Genomic DNA, 16,695 nt, shown 5'->3' with positions numbered 1-16,695 from the left:
TGAACACAGCTGCATTTTATCGATGGCAATTTGATTGCACAGAGATACCGCGATGAGATCCTGAGGCCCATTGTCGTGACATTCATCCACTCCCTCCACCTCATGTTTCAGCATGATAATGTACGGCCCCATGTCGCAAGGATCTGTAGACAATTCCTGGAAGCTGAAAATGTCCCAGTTCTTCCATGGCTTGCATACTCACCATACATGTCAACCATTGAGCATGTGTGGGATGCTCTGGATTGACGTGTAAGATGGCGTGTTCCAATTCCCGCACATATTCAGCAACTTCACACAACCATTGAAGAGGAGTGGAACGAAATTCCACAGGCAACAATCAACAGCCCGATCAACTGTATGCGAAGGAGATGTGTCGCGCTGCATGAAGCAAATGGTGGAGACACCAGATACCGACTGGTTTTCTGATCCACTACATACTTTTTTTTTTAAAGGTATATGTGGCCAACAGATGCATATCTGTATTCCCAGTCATGTGAAATTCATAGATTAGGGCCTAGTGATTTTTCAATTGACTGAGTTCCTCATATGAACTGTAACTCAATAAAGTCTTAGAAATTGTGTGTGTGTGTGTTTGTTTGTGTCTCTACCCTACCTTGCACGTTGATGCGTCCCTGGTGTTTGTCGCGGCCCTCAGAGTTGTAGGCCTCACACTCGTACACGCCCTCGTCATGGAAGGTAATCTCAGGCAGAGTGAGGATGGGTCCCTCTGCACTGGCCCCGGCCTTAGACGGCAACAGACCATCCACCTTCCTCCAACGCAACTTTGGGATGGGACTAAGGTGAGGGAAGGGAAGCAGTGGTGGATAAAGAGGGAGAGAGGCATGGGCAGAAGGAGGGGAAGGTGGAGGAGGAAGAGGGAGAGAGGCATGGGCAGAAGGAGGGGAAGGTGGAGGAGGAAGAGGGAGAGAGGCATGGTTAGAAGGAGGGGACGGTGGAGGAGGAAGAGGGAGAGAGGCATGGGCAGAAGGAAGGGAAGGTGGAGGAGGAAGATGGAGAGAGGCATGGGCAGAAGGAGGGGAAGGTGGAGGAGGAAGAGGACATTGGAGGAGGGAGAGGCAAGAAAAGGGGAATGCAGGGCGAGAGTGTGTGGATCCAGTATACAACAAATCGTGTATAGAGAATGCTTACATACTTTATTGCGTTCCTCTTATTTTTATTTATTGTGTGTTTTTGTTCTACCTTGTTATTTTTAGTATTACATTGTTATTGATTACTGCATTGTTGCAAGCTTGCAAATTGGAGATATTTTAACAATATGGGATAATAACATGGATCAGGGACTTACTTTCCATAGGCAAAGCACTCCAGCTGGGTGGTGTGTCCTGCCAGGGCGTAAGTCTCTGCTGGAAAACGCACTTTGATAGCAGGAGCTGACTTCCTGGTATTGGCTGTGGTTAATAGAGAGGACATGTCAACAACAGCGAAAATGGCTGACGTGAAATAAAGCAAATTATAAGCTGCACCTGCACTTCAAGTCTCTCCTCTTAGAGGAGAAATATACAGCACTGTATTCTTTGTAGTTCCTTGTCAATTGAAATGTCAAATGCTTTTCAAAGCTGCACAATTACCGTGTAAGAGGAACAGAGTACTTGAATAGGCCTTTTCTCTCCACACACACACACACACCACACACCACACACCACACACCACACACCACACACCACACACACACACACACACACACACACACACACACACACACACACACACACACACACACACACACACACACACACACACTCCTGTACCGTCTGGCTGCACGGTGAGTTGGTTGGCCTTGCTGAAGGTACTCTTGGTACTGATGTCCATGTCGATGGTGGTGAAGCAAAAGTAGCTTGCTGTATCGTTAGGCTCCGCCTTGGCCAGGTACAGGTTGCCCGTTACCTGGGAGACGAACCACCTACCCCCGTCAGGCTTCACGAAGCTGGGGAAGTCGTTAACGAACCAGCGGTAGGACAGCGCTAACGAGAGGAGAAAGGGACAGAAAGAGAGAGAAGGGAGAGCAAGAGCGAGAGAGAAGACGAGGAGGAGAGTGAGACTTAATCAATGTGCCATAAATAGGGCTTATCAATGAAAACATTCCACAAACTAGTTCAAGGGAGCACTCAGAGAGAAAGCAGAGATTGGAATAAAAGGCATCTCAACAGTTTTTAACCCCCAAACCATAAGACTCCTGAACAGGTAATCAAATGGTTACCCAGACGATTTACATTGTGTGCCCCCCCCACCAACCCTGCTCCTCTCTGTTTATCTTATATGCATAGTCACTTTATTAACTATACATTCATGTACAGACTACCTCAATATGGCCGACCAACCAGTGCTCCCGCACATTGACTAACTGGGCTATCTGCACTGTGTACCGCCACCCACCACCCACCACCCGCCACCCACCACCCGCCAACCCCTCTTTACACTACTGCTATTCTCTGTTCATCATATATGCATAGTAACTTTATCCATATCTACATGTACATACTACCTCAATCAGCCCGACTAACCGTTGTCGGTTTGTAGCCTTGCTACTTTTATCGCCTCGCTACTGTATATAGCCTCTTTTTACTGTTGTTTTATTTCTTTACTTACCTATTGTTCACCTAATACCTTTTTTTCACTATTGGTTAGAGCCTGTAAGTAAGCATTTCACTGTAAGGTCTACACACCTGTTGTATTCGGCGCACATGACAAATAAACTTTGATTTGATTTTGATTTGAGCATGTGAATTGTGTGTGTGTGTGTGTGTACCTGGGTAGTGGGCGGGGGCCTGACAGGCCAGGAAGGCACCTGCACCCTCGTACACTGTCTGCGGGCTCTGCCCTTCCCCAGAGAAGTCATGGAGGTCTAGAAAAACAGTAAAGGAGGATATCACAAGAAGATAGAAAACAAACTACACGAGACAATGAAAAAAAAACTCAATTAAATTCAGTCAAGAGTACCACAAGACGAACGTGTACTTCTTACTGAGCAATTTCTTCTTTTCACTATATAAACCAATCAATGGAATGAGATGAGATCCACAGAAAAGAGAGTTTGATGAATAACAACGGGGATCCAATACATCTTGATTAATATGCAGCAACACAGAGAATGGTAAATACATAAATATGAATAAATGAATGTACTCACAGCCGAACTTGAGATTGGCGACGCGGCTGAGTACGGTGCCACAGCGGTTCATGGCCAGACACTGGTAGGAGCCTCCGTCACTGCCGTACCGGGGACCACTGATCACCAGGTTACCGGCTACTAGTGTATACCGGAGGTCCCCTACCGGGACATTCGTACCATTCACATGCCACCTACCGGACAGGGAAGGGAAGAAGTTACATAACGCTGTAGAGATGAGCACTTAGTACCTGTACCACCTCTCTGATGACTGCTTCTCTGATGTGTGTGTGTGTGCACATGTTTGTTCTTACCTGTACGTAGCAGCAGGGCTGGCTCTAGCCTGGCAGTTGAGAGTAACTGTTCCCTTACTGAGACCTTCTGGGTAAACCACACTGCTGGGCTGCTCCTCAAACACTGGCCCACTGTCATGACCCGTTATGCACACGTCCCCGCCTGTCAACACACACACACACACACACACACAATCAGAATGACCAACCACCCAATTTCCTACTACCAGCCCCTTCCAACCAATCAGAATTAAGAGTAAACAATTAGATTCAAGATTTGTTTTCTTCCCCTTTTCAAACTGTATTCAACTGAAACTGTGTTGTGCTGCGACTGTTGAAAGACACTAACATTTCAAAACAACTTGTTCTGTATCACTATAACATATTTTTTCTTAATTAAACACCATGTATCCCCATTCAGAAATTCAGTTGGTGGTAAATACGAGTTTCATCTGTGCTTTGGGAAGCCAAAGTCAGAAAATGTGGAATTGTCTAATTGAATGAGAAATGTTCACAAATTACAGTGGAAGTATTTGATTAAATGTAATCTAATCCATTTTAATCTCATCTAAATAATGTACTCTGGGATGGTGTTGAGATGGCCTGTTTTCCCCTATTCCCTGTTCCCCTGACAGAAAACCCATAATTATGTGTTCATGGCTCAGAGATGTGTGTGTGAGTGTGAGTTTGAAGCAGGAGTTGTGCAGGCAAGCATTATGGTAAAACAACCATCTGCACTGAAAGTGAGATCCAAAGGGTGGGAGTCTGGAGGGGATACAGGCTGTCAGAGGCAATACTGTTCGGTACGACAGTGATGAAGAGAGAACGAGGGGAGAGGGACTTAAATGGGGAGAGGACATAGAGGTGAAGAGTGAAAAAGAGATTGAGTGTTGGGGTGGCTAGAGGGAGGAGAGGCACGGGTAAAGGTGGAGAAGGGGATGAACAGAGGAGAGTAGAAGAGTGGAGGGGTGGAGAGAGAGGGAGATGAGAGAAACAGAAGGTGCAGTAGAAACAGCCGGTTGGAACAGACAGCTAGCTATTCTCCAGGTACACAGAGAATCTGTCCGTGTTATACAGCGCAAATTGGGTTAGAGACGCCTCATGAACATATGGGAATCTAATGCTGAATCCTCGTGGCACAAAAAGTGTGTGCGAGAGAGAGGGAACGAGGGAGGGAGGAAATAAGAGATAACAGGAAGAGATGGTACGTGAGCACATGAGCATGCGTGCGTGTGGGTGTGTGTGTGTGTGTGTGTGTGTGTGTGTGTGTGTGTGTGTGTGTGTGTGTGTGTGTGTGTGTGTGTGTGTGTGTGTGTGTGAGAGAAGGGGAGCTCTTAAAGTCCCAGTGCAGTCAAAAACTATGAGGTTGGAATAACACTGTAAAATGTTGACAATTATGATAATGCCCTTATAGTGAAAGAGTTGTTTAAAAACACGGCTTTAAATTTCAGTCTGTTTTGGTGGGATGGAGTGTGGGCTTGCCTGGTGACAGCACCAGGCAGTCCAAGTTAATAGCAATAACAATAACAAAGAGACAGCACATTTTCTGGTATTTTTGTTTGTTTTCAATTAAAATGGTTAAAACAAAATCACAGTAAGGTACTTGAATTATTACCCAGAAATTATTTGATATTGAGATAAAAATTGCTGCATTGGACCTTTAAATCTGGGGCAGTGAGAGACACACAGGCTGTTTGGGGACTCTCTAATCAGTCTCTCCTCTCTCTGGGTGTTTGCTATGCTGGGGTGCTAGGATGCTGTGTGTGTGTGTGTGTGTGTGTGTGTGTGTGTGTGTGGAGGGGGGCGGCAATCCCCCAACCATACAGAAGATACATTTCCAAATAATTTCATACCCTGGAAACATCCTAACCTACCAGCTGACAGTGCTGCATGTTAGAAACCTGCCATACAAACCACTGTTCGTGTTAATTTTGAGGTGTGGCAATGAGAGAAGACAATGAGTTTCTCTCAATATCTAAATATCAAATCATTTTGACTCTCACTCTCTCTCTCTCTACTGCACCTGCTGTCTCGACCTCTGAATGCTCGGCTATGAAAAGCCAACTGACATTTACTCCTTAGGTGGTGACCTGTTGCACCCTTTACAACCGCTGTGATTATTATTTGACCCTGCTGGTCATCTACAAACGTTTGAAGAACGATCTGGCCTTTAATGGCCAATTACTCATATAATCTCTACCCGGCACAGCCAGAAGAGGGCTGGCCACCCCTCGGAGCCTGGTTTTTGGAGTTTGGAGTTTTAGGCTGCTATGTTTTTAAGCACTTTGACATCTGCTGGCTTTATAAAATACAGTTGATTGATTGATTTGATTGAACGAATAGGCCCATTCTTTCACAGCAACAAAACAGAATAACCTGAGGTAGGCTAACTATGAACTTCCCAACCAAACAGACCAACAGTTCTTTATCGTCAGATACATTCAATGTTCTTGTTGTGTCCTTGGGTGTGTCTGTGTGTGGGGTAGTATGTGTACTGGTTTTACTACATTCTCAGGACCCCAATATCCCAACATTTCACCTGAAAGAATCATTATTCTACGGTGTAGATCCTCTCACAAGTTGCCTGATCCGCTGCTCCATCATTGGAAATATGACAGGTAAGCTTGCATGCATGATACAGGCTATGATTTTGTTAGCTAGCTAAATAAGCTATTTTAATGACCGCTTTTCGAATGTGATTAAGTCATACAACTATCACACCTGTGCATATTATTTAAAAAGACACTGATGTTCAAGATAACATATAGTTAATCGGAAAGTATTCAGACCCCTTGACCTTTTCCACATTTTGTTATGTTACAGCCTTATTCGAAAATGCATTAAATTGTATTATTTCCCTCAATCTACACACAATATCCCATAATGACAAAGCAAAAAAAGGTTTTTAGAAATGTTTGCAAATGTATTAAAATGAACACTGAAATATTACATATGCATAAGCATTCAGACCCTTTACTAAGTACTTTCTTGAAGCACCTTTGGAAACGATTACAGCCTTAAGTACTTTTGAGAATGACGCTACGAGCTTGGCACACTTGCATTTGGGGAGTTTCTCATATTCTTCTCTGCAGATCCTCTCAAGCTCTGTCAGCTTGGATGGGGAGAGTCGCTGCACAACGATTGGTCTCTCCAGAGATGTTCGATCGGGTTCAAGTCCAGGCTCTGGCTGGGCCACTCAAGGATATTCAGAGACTTGTCACAAAGCCATTCCTGAGTTGTCTTGGCTGTGTGCTTACGGTCATTGTCCTGTTGGATGGTGAACCTTCACCCCAGTCTGTGGTCCTGAGCAGGTTTTCGTCAAAGACCTCTCTGTACTTTGCTCCGTTCATCTTTCCCCTCGATCTTGACTAGACTCCCAGTCCCTGCCGCTGAAAAACATCTCCACAGCATGATGCTGCCACCACCATGCTTCACCATAGGGATGATGCCAGGTTTCCTTCAGATGTGACACTTGGCATTCAGGCCAAAGAGTTCAATCTTGGTTTCATCAGACCAAGAGAATCTTGTTTCACATGGTCAGAGAGTCCTTTAAGTGCCTTTTGGAAAACTCCAAGCTGGCTGTCATCTGCCTTTTACTGAGGAGTGGTTTCCGTCTTGCCACTCTACCATAAAGGCCTGATGGTATGTGTTTGAGTGTGGCCTTGTATATGATTGTCTGTGTGTGTTATTCACTTTTTGTTTACTGAGCATAGAAAGTTAACACATACTGCGTTTCAAAGTGTGTCCATTGGGATGTATGGGCGTGTGTGTCTGTTTCTGGGTTTCTGTGGCCTTGCATCTTTTGCCAGAGTATGTATGTATACTCAGCAAAAAAAAAGAAAAACGTCCTCTCTCTGTCAACTGCATTTATTTTCAGCAAACTTAACATTTGTATATATTTGTATGAACATAACAAGATTCAACAACTGAGACATAAACTGAACAAGTTCCACAGACATGTGACTAACAGACATGGAATAATGTGTCCCTGAACAAAGTAAAGGTCAGTAAGTATCTGGTGTGGCCACCAGCTGCATTAAGTACTGCAGTGCATCTCCTCCTCATGGACTGCACCAGATTTGCAAGTTCTTGCTGTGAGGTGTTACCACACTCTTCCACCAAGGCACCTACAAGTTCTCTAACATTTCTGGGGGGAATGGCCCTAGCCCTCACCCTCCAATCAAACAGGTCCCAGACGTGCTCAATGGGATTGAGATCCGGGCTCTTCGCTGGCCATGGCAGAACACTGACATTCCTGTCTTGCAGGAAATCACGCACAGAACGAGCAGTATGGCTGGTGGCATTGTCATGCTGGAGGGTCATGTCAGGATGAGGCTGCAGGAAGGGTACCACATGAGGGAGGAGGATGTCTTCCCTGTAACGCACAGCATTAAGATTGCCTGCAATGACAACAAGCTCAGACCAATGATGCTGTGACAAAACGCCCCAGACCATGACGGACCCTCTCCAGAATACAGGCCTTGGTGTAACGCTCATTCCTTCGACGATAAAAGCGAATCTGACCATCACCCCTGGTGAGACAAAACCGAGGCTCGTTGGTGAAGAGCACTTTTTGCCAGTCCTGTCTGGTCCAGCGACGGTGGGTTTGTGCCCACAGGCGACGTTGTTGCCGGTGATGTCTGGTGAGGACCTGCCTTACAAAAGGCCTACAAGCCCTCAGTCCAGCCTCACTCAGCCAATTGCGCACAGTCTGAGCACTGATGGAGGGATTGTGTGTTCCTGGTGTAACTCGGGCAGTGGCCATCCTGTATCTGTCCCGCAGGTGTGATGTTCCGTTGTACCGATCCCGTGTAGGTGTTGTTGCATGTGGTCTGCCACTGCGAGGACGATCAGCTGTCTATCTGGTCTCCCTGTAGCGCTGTCTTAGGCGTCTCACAGTACGGACATTGCAATTTATTGCCTGGCCACATCTGCAGTCCTCATGCCTCCTTGCAGCATGCCTAAGGCACGTTCACGTAGATGAGCAGGGACCCTGGGCATCTTTCTTTTGGTGTTTTTCCAGTCAGTAGAGAAAGGCCTCTTTTAGTGTCCTAAGTTTTTATAACTGTGACTTTAATAGCCTACCGTCTGTAAGCTGTTAGTGTCTTAACGACCGTTCCACGGGTGCATGTTCATTAATTGTTTATGGTTCATTGAACAAGCATGGGAAACACCCATTACAACGAAGATCTGTGAAGTTATTTGGATTTTTACGAATTATCTTTAAAGGCAGGGTCCTTTAAAGGACGTTTATTTATTTTTTACTGAGTTTATGTACAGTATGTGTGACTCCTCCTTCATGTTGAGTATTGATTAATACTATAGTAAGTTTTGTTTATGCAGATTGTGTGTGTGTGTGTGTGTGTGTGTGTGTGTGTGTGTGTGTGTGTGTGTGTGTGTGTGTGTGTGTGTGTGTGTGTGTGTGTGTTCGTGTGTGCATGTGTGATTCACTTCATCAACAGTCCAACAGAGCATTGATGAGGCTAATAATTACAATTTCACGGACTGTGTGCCGTCCACAGGGATTGACTATGAGTAACTGCACATTTGGCAACAGTGGAAAATCTTGTTCATTTCAACAAAGGAACGCTACACCATCTTCATCTATCATTCATGAGATCGCTGAATTATTTCAACTCTGTCGCCAAGTAAATAAATAAACAAAAAAAAATCGAATCCCTTGTGCCCGCTGGTCTAAAATAACAACATGAAATTTTAATCTGGCCTGAAGCCCCCCCAGAGGCGCAGAACCCTTACTTTTGGTTCTCCAGACACACACTCAACCCCCAAACCCACCCATCGCACACCAAACCATCAGTCTGATAAGATGCATGGTCATGTGTGTGTGTACGTGTCTGTGTCTGGAGTGAGAGGCTGTGGGGGCTAGGGGAGCACAATAACTGAAAGAGGTTGCATGTGGGTGGGAGAGGGAGATTTTAATAACAACGACTGCGATAGTGGATGTGTTCATATTGATGGGGAAGTAGCCCGGAGCTGAAGTCCATCCTAATTTACTAGTCAATTCAGGAAGTGAACAGCACTCTTATGGAAATGTCATTTTATCAAATTCACCATCCAGGACTGACAGTAGCCACATTCCTTGGTAGTATTGAAAGATTCAAACTAATGGAGTGGACGTGAGAGGAGATCTGACAGTAAGTGGTGATGTGAGGAGGAACGGAACTGACATTGGAACATAGGGTAAGGAGAATAAAAGAGAAAAGGGAGGAGAGGGAAATAGAGAAGACAGGAGGAGATGAGTGGAGAGGAGGGAGGAGTAAACAGAATATATAACAAAAAGAGAGAGAGCGAGAACTCACCGACAGCGTAGCTCAGAGCTAATGAGCTGAGGCTCAACAGAATCATTCTCACGCTCCAACGCACCATTCTCGCGCTCAGATCAGAACTGAACCGGATCAGAACCACACCAGGAGGAAGGAGAAAAGGCTTATCAGTGCCTGTGGAGAACAAAAAGAATGACAGATGTATTATTTATTTATTACTACAAGGCTAGCTCTCTATTGCTAACACATGATCTATAAGCAGCCACACTCTCTTTTTCTAAACATCCTCACAGTACAGGGTCTCTAATGTCTGTGGACGGAAGCAATGTGTCACACTACAGCGGGGGTTTGTCCAAATGGCACACTATTCCATACATAGTGCATTACTTTTGACCAGAGCCTTTATGGGCCTCGGTCAAAAGTAGTGCGCTATATAAGCAGTAGGGTGCCATTTGGACAAGCACCCCTACTAAGTATGCTCCAGTGGCCTTCTCTCTTCAATAGCTATATCTCCCGCTGCCTTTCACACACCCAGGAGACTGTCTTCCCGCGCTCTACTTCAGGTTACATTACAGAATAAACACTATAGCCTAAGGTAGATAGACAAACAGATAGTACGGGTCATTCTTGGTACACAGCATTGCAATTATCTCTCTCTGGCAATGTGAAACAGCAGCTTGGGGGAAGAATGGGCGAGGTAAGAGCATTCGCAGTGATTTAAGATGGATTTTTTTTGAGATTACATAAAATGTATTGCTCTTAAATAAATCGTAGTGCTCTTACGTTCAATTTCTAACTCTTTCACAAGGTGCAAACAGAACAACTCCTTTACAATGTCTTCTCTGACCTTCTTATTCTCCCTCCCTCTTTCTCTTACCCTCCTCTCCTTTCCTGTCTCGTTTTCTCTCTCTCAGCTGGAAATGCTGGCAAGCCACCCACCTAATCTGAAAATCAGCATTGCATGACAAAAAAATAACTTAAAAACACAATAGCCTAACACGATCGTGGAAAGCAACGAGAGGGTTTTCATTCGTTAAGTGTTTTATTCTCTTCAAATACAATAGGTCCAAGGTCTTTAGAAAGAAACATCAATAAGCCAGGAAGGTTCTGGCTCTTTAACTCGGAAGCTGGCACAGAAGGTAGAATTAGATCTAGTACATCTGTCGGAACTTCTCCAGACAGCTCACAGCCTAGTGGGCTAATTTACAGACCAGGAACAAGTTACTCCATGGCAGAATTCCCTGGACAGACCCGGCTAACATAATCTACTCTGTCAGCCTGTGTTCTCCCTCTGTGCTCTCCCTCTGTGCTCTCCCACTCTCCCCAAACTGTCACCTTCTGACACTTCACTGGATACTACTGTTATTAAACACAGAGAGAGGGATAGATAGAGATATGAGAGGGGGGATAGGGAAGAGCGAAAGATAGCAATAAAAAAGAGCAGAGAGAGGAGAGAAAAACAGACAAAAAGCGAGCCAGGCAAAGACAGAGAGATATATCTCATCAAATCAGCTCACAGCTTAATGACTGTGGAAGGAGGAGATGAGAGCATATCACATTGCTCTCACGTCTTCATCGCACCACAGCCAAACAACTGGGTCTGGTTCAACAGTCAGCTCAAAGTAGATAGAAACATTCATATGACATGCTTTAATAGGGCTTGGATACACTGAAAGGATGACATGACAAGACAATTAGGTAGTAGTGACAACCAGGAAAAGTATCTGGTTGCTTTGCAATGGAGCATTCCTCCTTCATGACTCCTGCAGATGCAGGTGTGTCACTTTAAAGATCAACGCCGTCAATTTGTTGCGCCTGATGATTTCCATACGGCATCTCATTGCCAGCCAAACCGACTTCCAACAACCAGGTGTTGTGCATTTAGCAATCAACAGAACCACAACTGAACAAAACACGTCTCAACCCTCAGGGAATGAGAGTTTCCTGTAAATCGGTCCATATGAATTGTCGTATCAGGGTAAAATCTGTCCAATATGTGCAGTCAGTGCAGACCCTTCCATTTCTGTGTGTAGCGCTGGGGAATATTGTGTCCCATTGACGATCCTCAGGGTGAGTCACCCATCAGTGCACACCTCTTCCTCTCTTCCCCGCTCTTCCTCGCCTCCTCATCTCTCTGCTCCTGTAATTGGAACTCAGAACTCTGACACATTCTGACAGATAACAGTAATGGAACCAGCACTGTTCCAGTCTAGACAGGAAGCGTTCCTCCCGTGAGCACTGATCTAGGACCTGCTTTACCCTCTCCAAATCCTATGACCACAAGGGGGAAATCACAAAACTGACCTTAGATCATTGTTGTCTGTTTTGATCTCGGCTGAATTATTTTGGGCTGTTTCTGGGGGCCGGCTGGTCCAAGTAACTTAACCAAGGACCACAGATGGGCTGTTTATGAGGAGTGGTTAAAAACTGATTGTGTCTCTGGAGAGGAGAGGGCCCAGATTGGTGATTCTACAGTTTAGAGTGAGCAGGAAAGAGAGGGTACACACACACACACACACACACACACACACACACACACACACACACACACACAGGTCCTGAAATTAGAACCATGTGCGATTGATTTTATTATTAGTGTCATGTAAGGATGCACAGCCTACATGGGCTTATAAGACACGCTGTAGCAAAATAAAATAATTTGTCTGAGTGTCTCTGATGGCTGAATGCAGACTCAATATGTACCACTCTCTCACTCAGATGCTTGTTTCCTCAGTTTGAGTTCAGCCGGCTATACTGCAGCGCTCTTAGCAGCCCCTTCGCTAACAACAAAATGCCACACACACGCTCTCCACACAGTATGGAAGGCTGGAGACCGAGCTAAGCCTTTTAAGGATGCTCCTCTGTCAGTGTGGGTGTTTTCCCAGAGGCCCCTCAGTTATCCACCATTATCTGCACATTCTTCACATAATATGGATGACTGGGTCCAGATCACAGTAAAGGGCTGTATAGGACGGCTGGTGCTGTATTCCATCTTTGCTGTGTGCAAGGCTAGTGTGTGTGTGAGGGGGAGGGGGGGGGGGGGGGGTATGCTGTAGTTGAGTGCTTGAGTTAACACCGACTTCACTTGTGTGGAGTGGAGTGTTGGTCTGATTGCTGGAGAAATCTCTGCAGCTTACTCCCTCTCTTCTCTCCCCTCCTTTTCACAGTATTCTCCTATGTGTTCCTCTCCTCCATCCATATACACTGAGTCAACACAGACTGAGCAATGGTGCTAGCAGAGATGGTCTCCTCGTTTCAGGTTCTTAGAAATCTATGCAGTTCTTTGTTATTTTATGTATTATTTCTTACATTGTTAGCCCAGAAAATCTCATGTGTTATTACATACAGCCGGTGAAGAACTATTGGATATTAAAGCGACGTCAACTTACCAACATTACGAAGAGGAATATGTCTTTCCCGAAGCGTATCCTTTGTTCGGACCTCCACCCTGGACATGCAATCTTAACCCAGAGGCCGACCCAAAACAACGGGGTTACCACAGGAGAGGCAGATGGAGCAGCCTACTGGTCAGGCTTAGAAGGCGAGCACAGGATCCACCGCTTCCGAGCATATTACTTGCCAATGTCCAATCTCTAGATAACAAGGTGGACGGAATTAGGGCACGAGTTGCCTTCCAGAGAGACATCAGAGATTGTAACATTCTCTGTTTCACGGAAACATGGCTCACTCTGGATAGAGTCGGTACAGCCACCCGGTTTCTTCAAGCATCGCGCCGACCGAAACAAACATCTCTCTGGTAAGAAGAAAGGCGGGGGTGTATGCCTTATGATTAACGACTCATGGTGTATTCACAACAACATACAGAAACTCAAGTCCTTTTGATCACCTGACCAATAATTCCTTACAATCAAATGCCCACTGCATTATCTTCCAAGAGAATTATCTTTGATTATAATCACAGTCGTGTACACACCCCCACCCCCAATCAGATCCCTTGTCGGCCCTGAAAGAACTTCACTGGACTCTATGGAAACAATACATCCCGAGGATGCATTTATTGTAGCTGGGGATTTTAACAAAAATAACCTAAGAACAATACTTCCAAAATTCTGTCAGCATTTCGAATGTGCAACACGAGCTGGTAGCATTCTGGGTCATTTCTACTAGAACTTCCGCGATGCATACAAAGCCAACTCCCGCCCTGCCTTCGGCTAGTCTGACCATGACTCCATTTTTTTGCTCCCAGCCTACAGACAGAAACTAAAACAGGAAACGCCCGTGCTTAGGTCAATACAATGCTGGTCTGACCACGCTTCAAGATTGCTTCAATCACGTGGACTGGGATATGTTCCCGGATAGCCTCAGACAACAACATTGATGTACAGTTGAAGTCGGAAGTTTACATACACTTAGGTTGGGGTCATTAAAACTCGTTTTTCAAGAACTCCACCAATTTCTTGTTGACAAACTATAGTTTTGGCAAGTCGGTTAGGACATCTACTTAATGCATGACACCAGTAATTTTTCGAACAATTGCTGTAAAGCTTGGAAAATTCCAAAAAATTATGTCATGGGTTTAAAAGCTTCTGATAGGGTACTTGACATCAATTTAGTCAAATGTAGGTGTACCTGTGGATGTATTTCAAGGCCTACCTTCAAACTCAGTGCCTCTTTGCTTGACATAATGGTAAAATCAAAAGAAATCAGCCAAGACCTCAGAAAAAAAATTGTTGACCTCCACAAGTCTGGTTCATCCTTGGGAGCAATTTCCAAATGCCTCAATGTACCACGTTCATCTGTAAAAACAATAGTATGCATGTATAAACACCCTGGGACCACGCAGCCATTATACCGCTCAGGAAGGAGATGAAGAGATGAACGTACTTTGGAAAAAAAGTGCAAATCAATCCCAGAACAACAGCAAAGGACCTTGTGAAGAGGCTGGAGGAAACAGGTACAAAAGTATCTATATCCACAGTAAAACGAGTCCTGTATTGACATAACCTGAAAGGCCTCTCGGCAAGGAAGAAACCACTTTCAAAACCGCCATAAAAAAGCCAGACTACGGTTTGAAACTGCACATGGGGACAAATATCGTACTTTTTGGAGAAATGTCCTCTGGTCTGATGAAACAAAAATAGAACTGTTCGGCCATAATGACGATTGTTATGTTTGGAGGAAAAAGGGGGAGGCTTGCAAGCTGAAGGACACCATCCCAACCGTGAAGCACGAGGATGGCAGCATCATGTTGTGGGGGTGCTTTGCTGCAGGAGGGACAGGTGCACTTCACAAAATAGATGGCATCATGAGGTAGGAAAATTATGTGGATATATTGAAGCAAAATCTCAAGACATCAGTCAGGAAGTTAAAGCTTGGTCGCAAATGGGTCATCCAAATCGACAATGACCCCAAGCATACTTCCAAAGTTGTGGCAAAATGGCTTAAGGACAACAAAGACAAAGTATTGGAGTGGCCATAACAAAGCCCTGACCTCAATCCTATAGAACATTGTGGGCAGAACTGAAAAGTGTGTACGAGCAAGGAGGCCTACAAACCTAACTCAGTTACACCAGCTCTGTCAGGAGGAATGGGCAAAATTCACCCAACTTATCATGGGAAGCTTGTGGAAGGCTACCCAAAACGTTTGACCCAAGTTAAACAATTTAAAGGCAATGCTACCAAGTAGTAATTGAGTGTATGTAAACTTCTGACCCACTGGGAATGTGATGAAAGAAAAAAAGCAGAAATGAATCATTCTCTCTATTATTCTGACATTTCAGATTTGAAAAATAAAGTGGTGATCCTAACTGACCTAAAACAGGGAATTGTTTATAGGATTAAATGTCAGGAATTGTGAAAAACTGAGTTTAAATGTATTTGGCTAAGGTGTATGTAAACTTACAACTTCAACTGTATACGCTGACTTGGTGAGCGAGTTTATAAGCAAGTGCATCGGAGATGTCGTACATTCTGTGACTATTAAAACGTTCCCTAAACAGAAACCGTGGATTGATGGCAGCATTCGCACAAAACTGAAAGAGCGACCCACCGCTTTAATCATGGCAAGGCGACCAGAAACATGACCGAATACAAACAGTGCAGCTATTCCCTCCGCAAGGCACTCAAACAAGCAAAGCGTCAGTATGGAGACAATGTAGAGCCGCAATTCAACAGCTCAAACATGAGACGTATGTGTCAGGGTCTAGAGTCAATCACGGATTACCAAAAGCAAACCAGCCCCATCGCGGACATTGATGTCTTGCTCCCAGACAAATTAAACAACTGCTTTGCTTACTTTGAGGACAATACAGTGCCACTGACACAGCCCACTACCAAAGCCTGTTGGCTCTCCTCCGCGACCAACGTGAGTAAAACATTTAAACGTGTCAACCCTCGCAAGGCTGCCGGTCCAGATGGCATCCCTAGCCGTGTCCTCAGAGCATGCACAGACAAGCTGGCTGGTGTGTTTACGGACATATTCAACCAATCCCTATCCCAGTATGTTGTCCCCACATGCTTCAAGGTGGCCACCATTGTTCCTGTTCCCAAGAAATCTAAGGTAACTGAACTAAATCCCTATCGCCCCATTGCACTCACTTCTGTCATCATGAAGTGCTCCGAGAGTCTAGTCAAGGATCATATCACCTCCACCCTACCTGATACCCTAGACCCACTCCAATTTGCTTACCGCCCCAATAGGTCCACTGACGATGCAATCACCATCACACTGCAAACTGCCCCTATCCCATCTGGAAATGAGGAATACCTATGTAAGAATGCTGTTCATTGACTACAGCTCAGCATTTAATAACACCATAGTACCCTCCAAAGGTGCAACAGCGCCTCTTCAACCATCAGGAGGCTGAAGAAATTTGTCTTGTCATCTAAAACCAATCAACTTTTACAGATGCACAATCGAGAGCATCCTGTCGGGCTGTATCACCGCCTGGTTCGGCAATTGCACCGCCCTCAACCGCAAGGCTCTCCAGAGGGTAGTGCGGTCTGCACAACACATCACCGGGGGCAAACT

At 45.1% G+C, this 16,695-nt stretch overlaps 1 protein-coding gene across 2 annotated transcripts in view; it reads right to left on the bottom strand.

Annotated features, from left to right (window-relative positions):
- Positions 1–16,695, bottom strand: part of LOC139370873 (contactin-2-like) — a 75,008-nt gene that overhangs the window by 9,754 nt on the left and 48,559 nt on the right. For both annotated transcript variants that reach the window (XM_071110723.1, XM_071110724.1), the window contains exons 2-8: positions 9,741–9,878; positions 3,442–3,583; positions 3,149–3,321; positions 2,768–2,863; positions 1,770–1,982; positions 1,307–1,409; positions 614–795 (exon numbers count right to left, since the gene is read on the bottom strand). In XM_071110723.1, coding sequence (XP_070966824.1) covers positions 614–795; positions 1,307–1,409; positions 1,770–1,982; positions 2,768–2,863; positions 3,149–3,321; positions 3,442–3,583; positions 9,741–9,807 — 976 coding nt within the window. In that variant the 5' untranslated portion in view covers positions 9,808–9,878. The remainder of the gene's footprint in view (positions 1–613; positions 796–1,306; positions 1,410–1,769; positions 1,983–2,767; positions 2,864–3,148; positions 3,322–3,441; positions 3,584–9,740; positions 9,879–16,695) is intronic.

Source organism: Oncorhynchus clarkii, chromosome 17 (assembly GCF_045791955.1).
Source record: "Oncorhynchus clarkii lewisi isolate Uvic-CL-2024 chromosome 17, UVic_Ocla_1.0, whole genome shotgun sequence".
Taxonomy (NCBI): domain Eukaryota; kingdom Metazoa; phylum Chordata; class Actinopteri; order Salmoniformes; family Salmonidae; genus Oncorhynchus; species Oncorhynchus clarkii.
The sequence above is the reverse complement of the archived record's forward strand: the minus strand, read 5'-3'. Positions and strand labels throughout refer to the sequence as shown.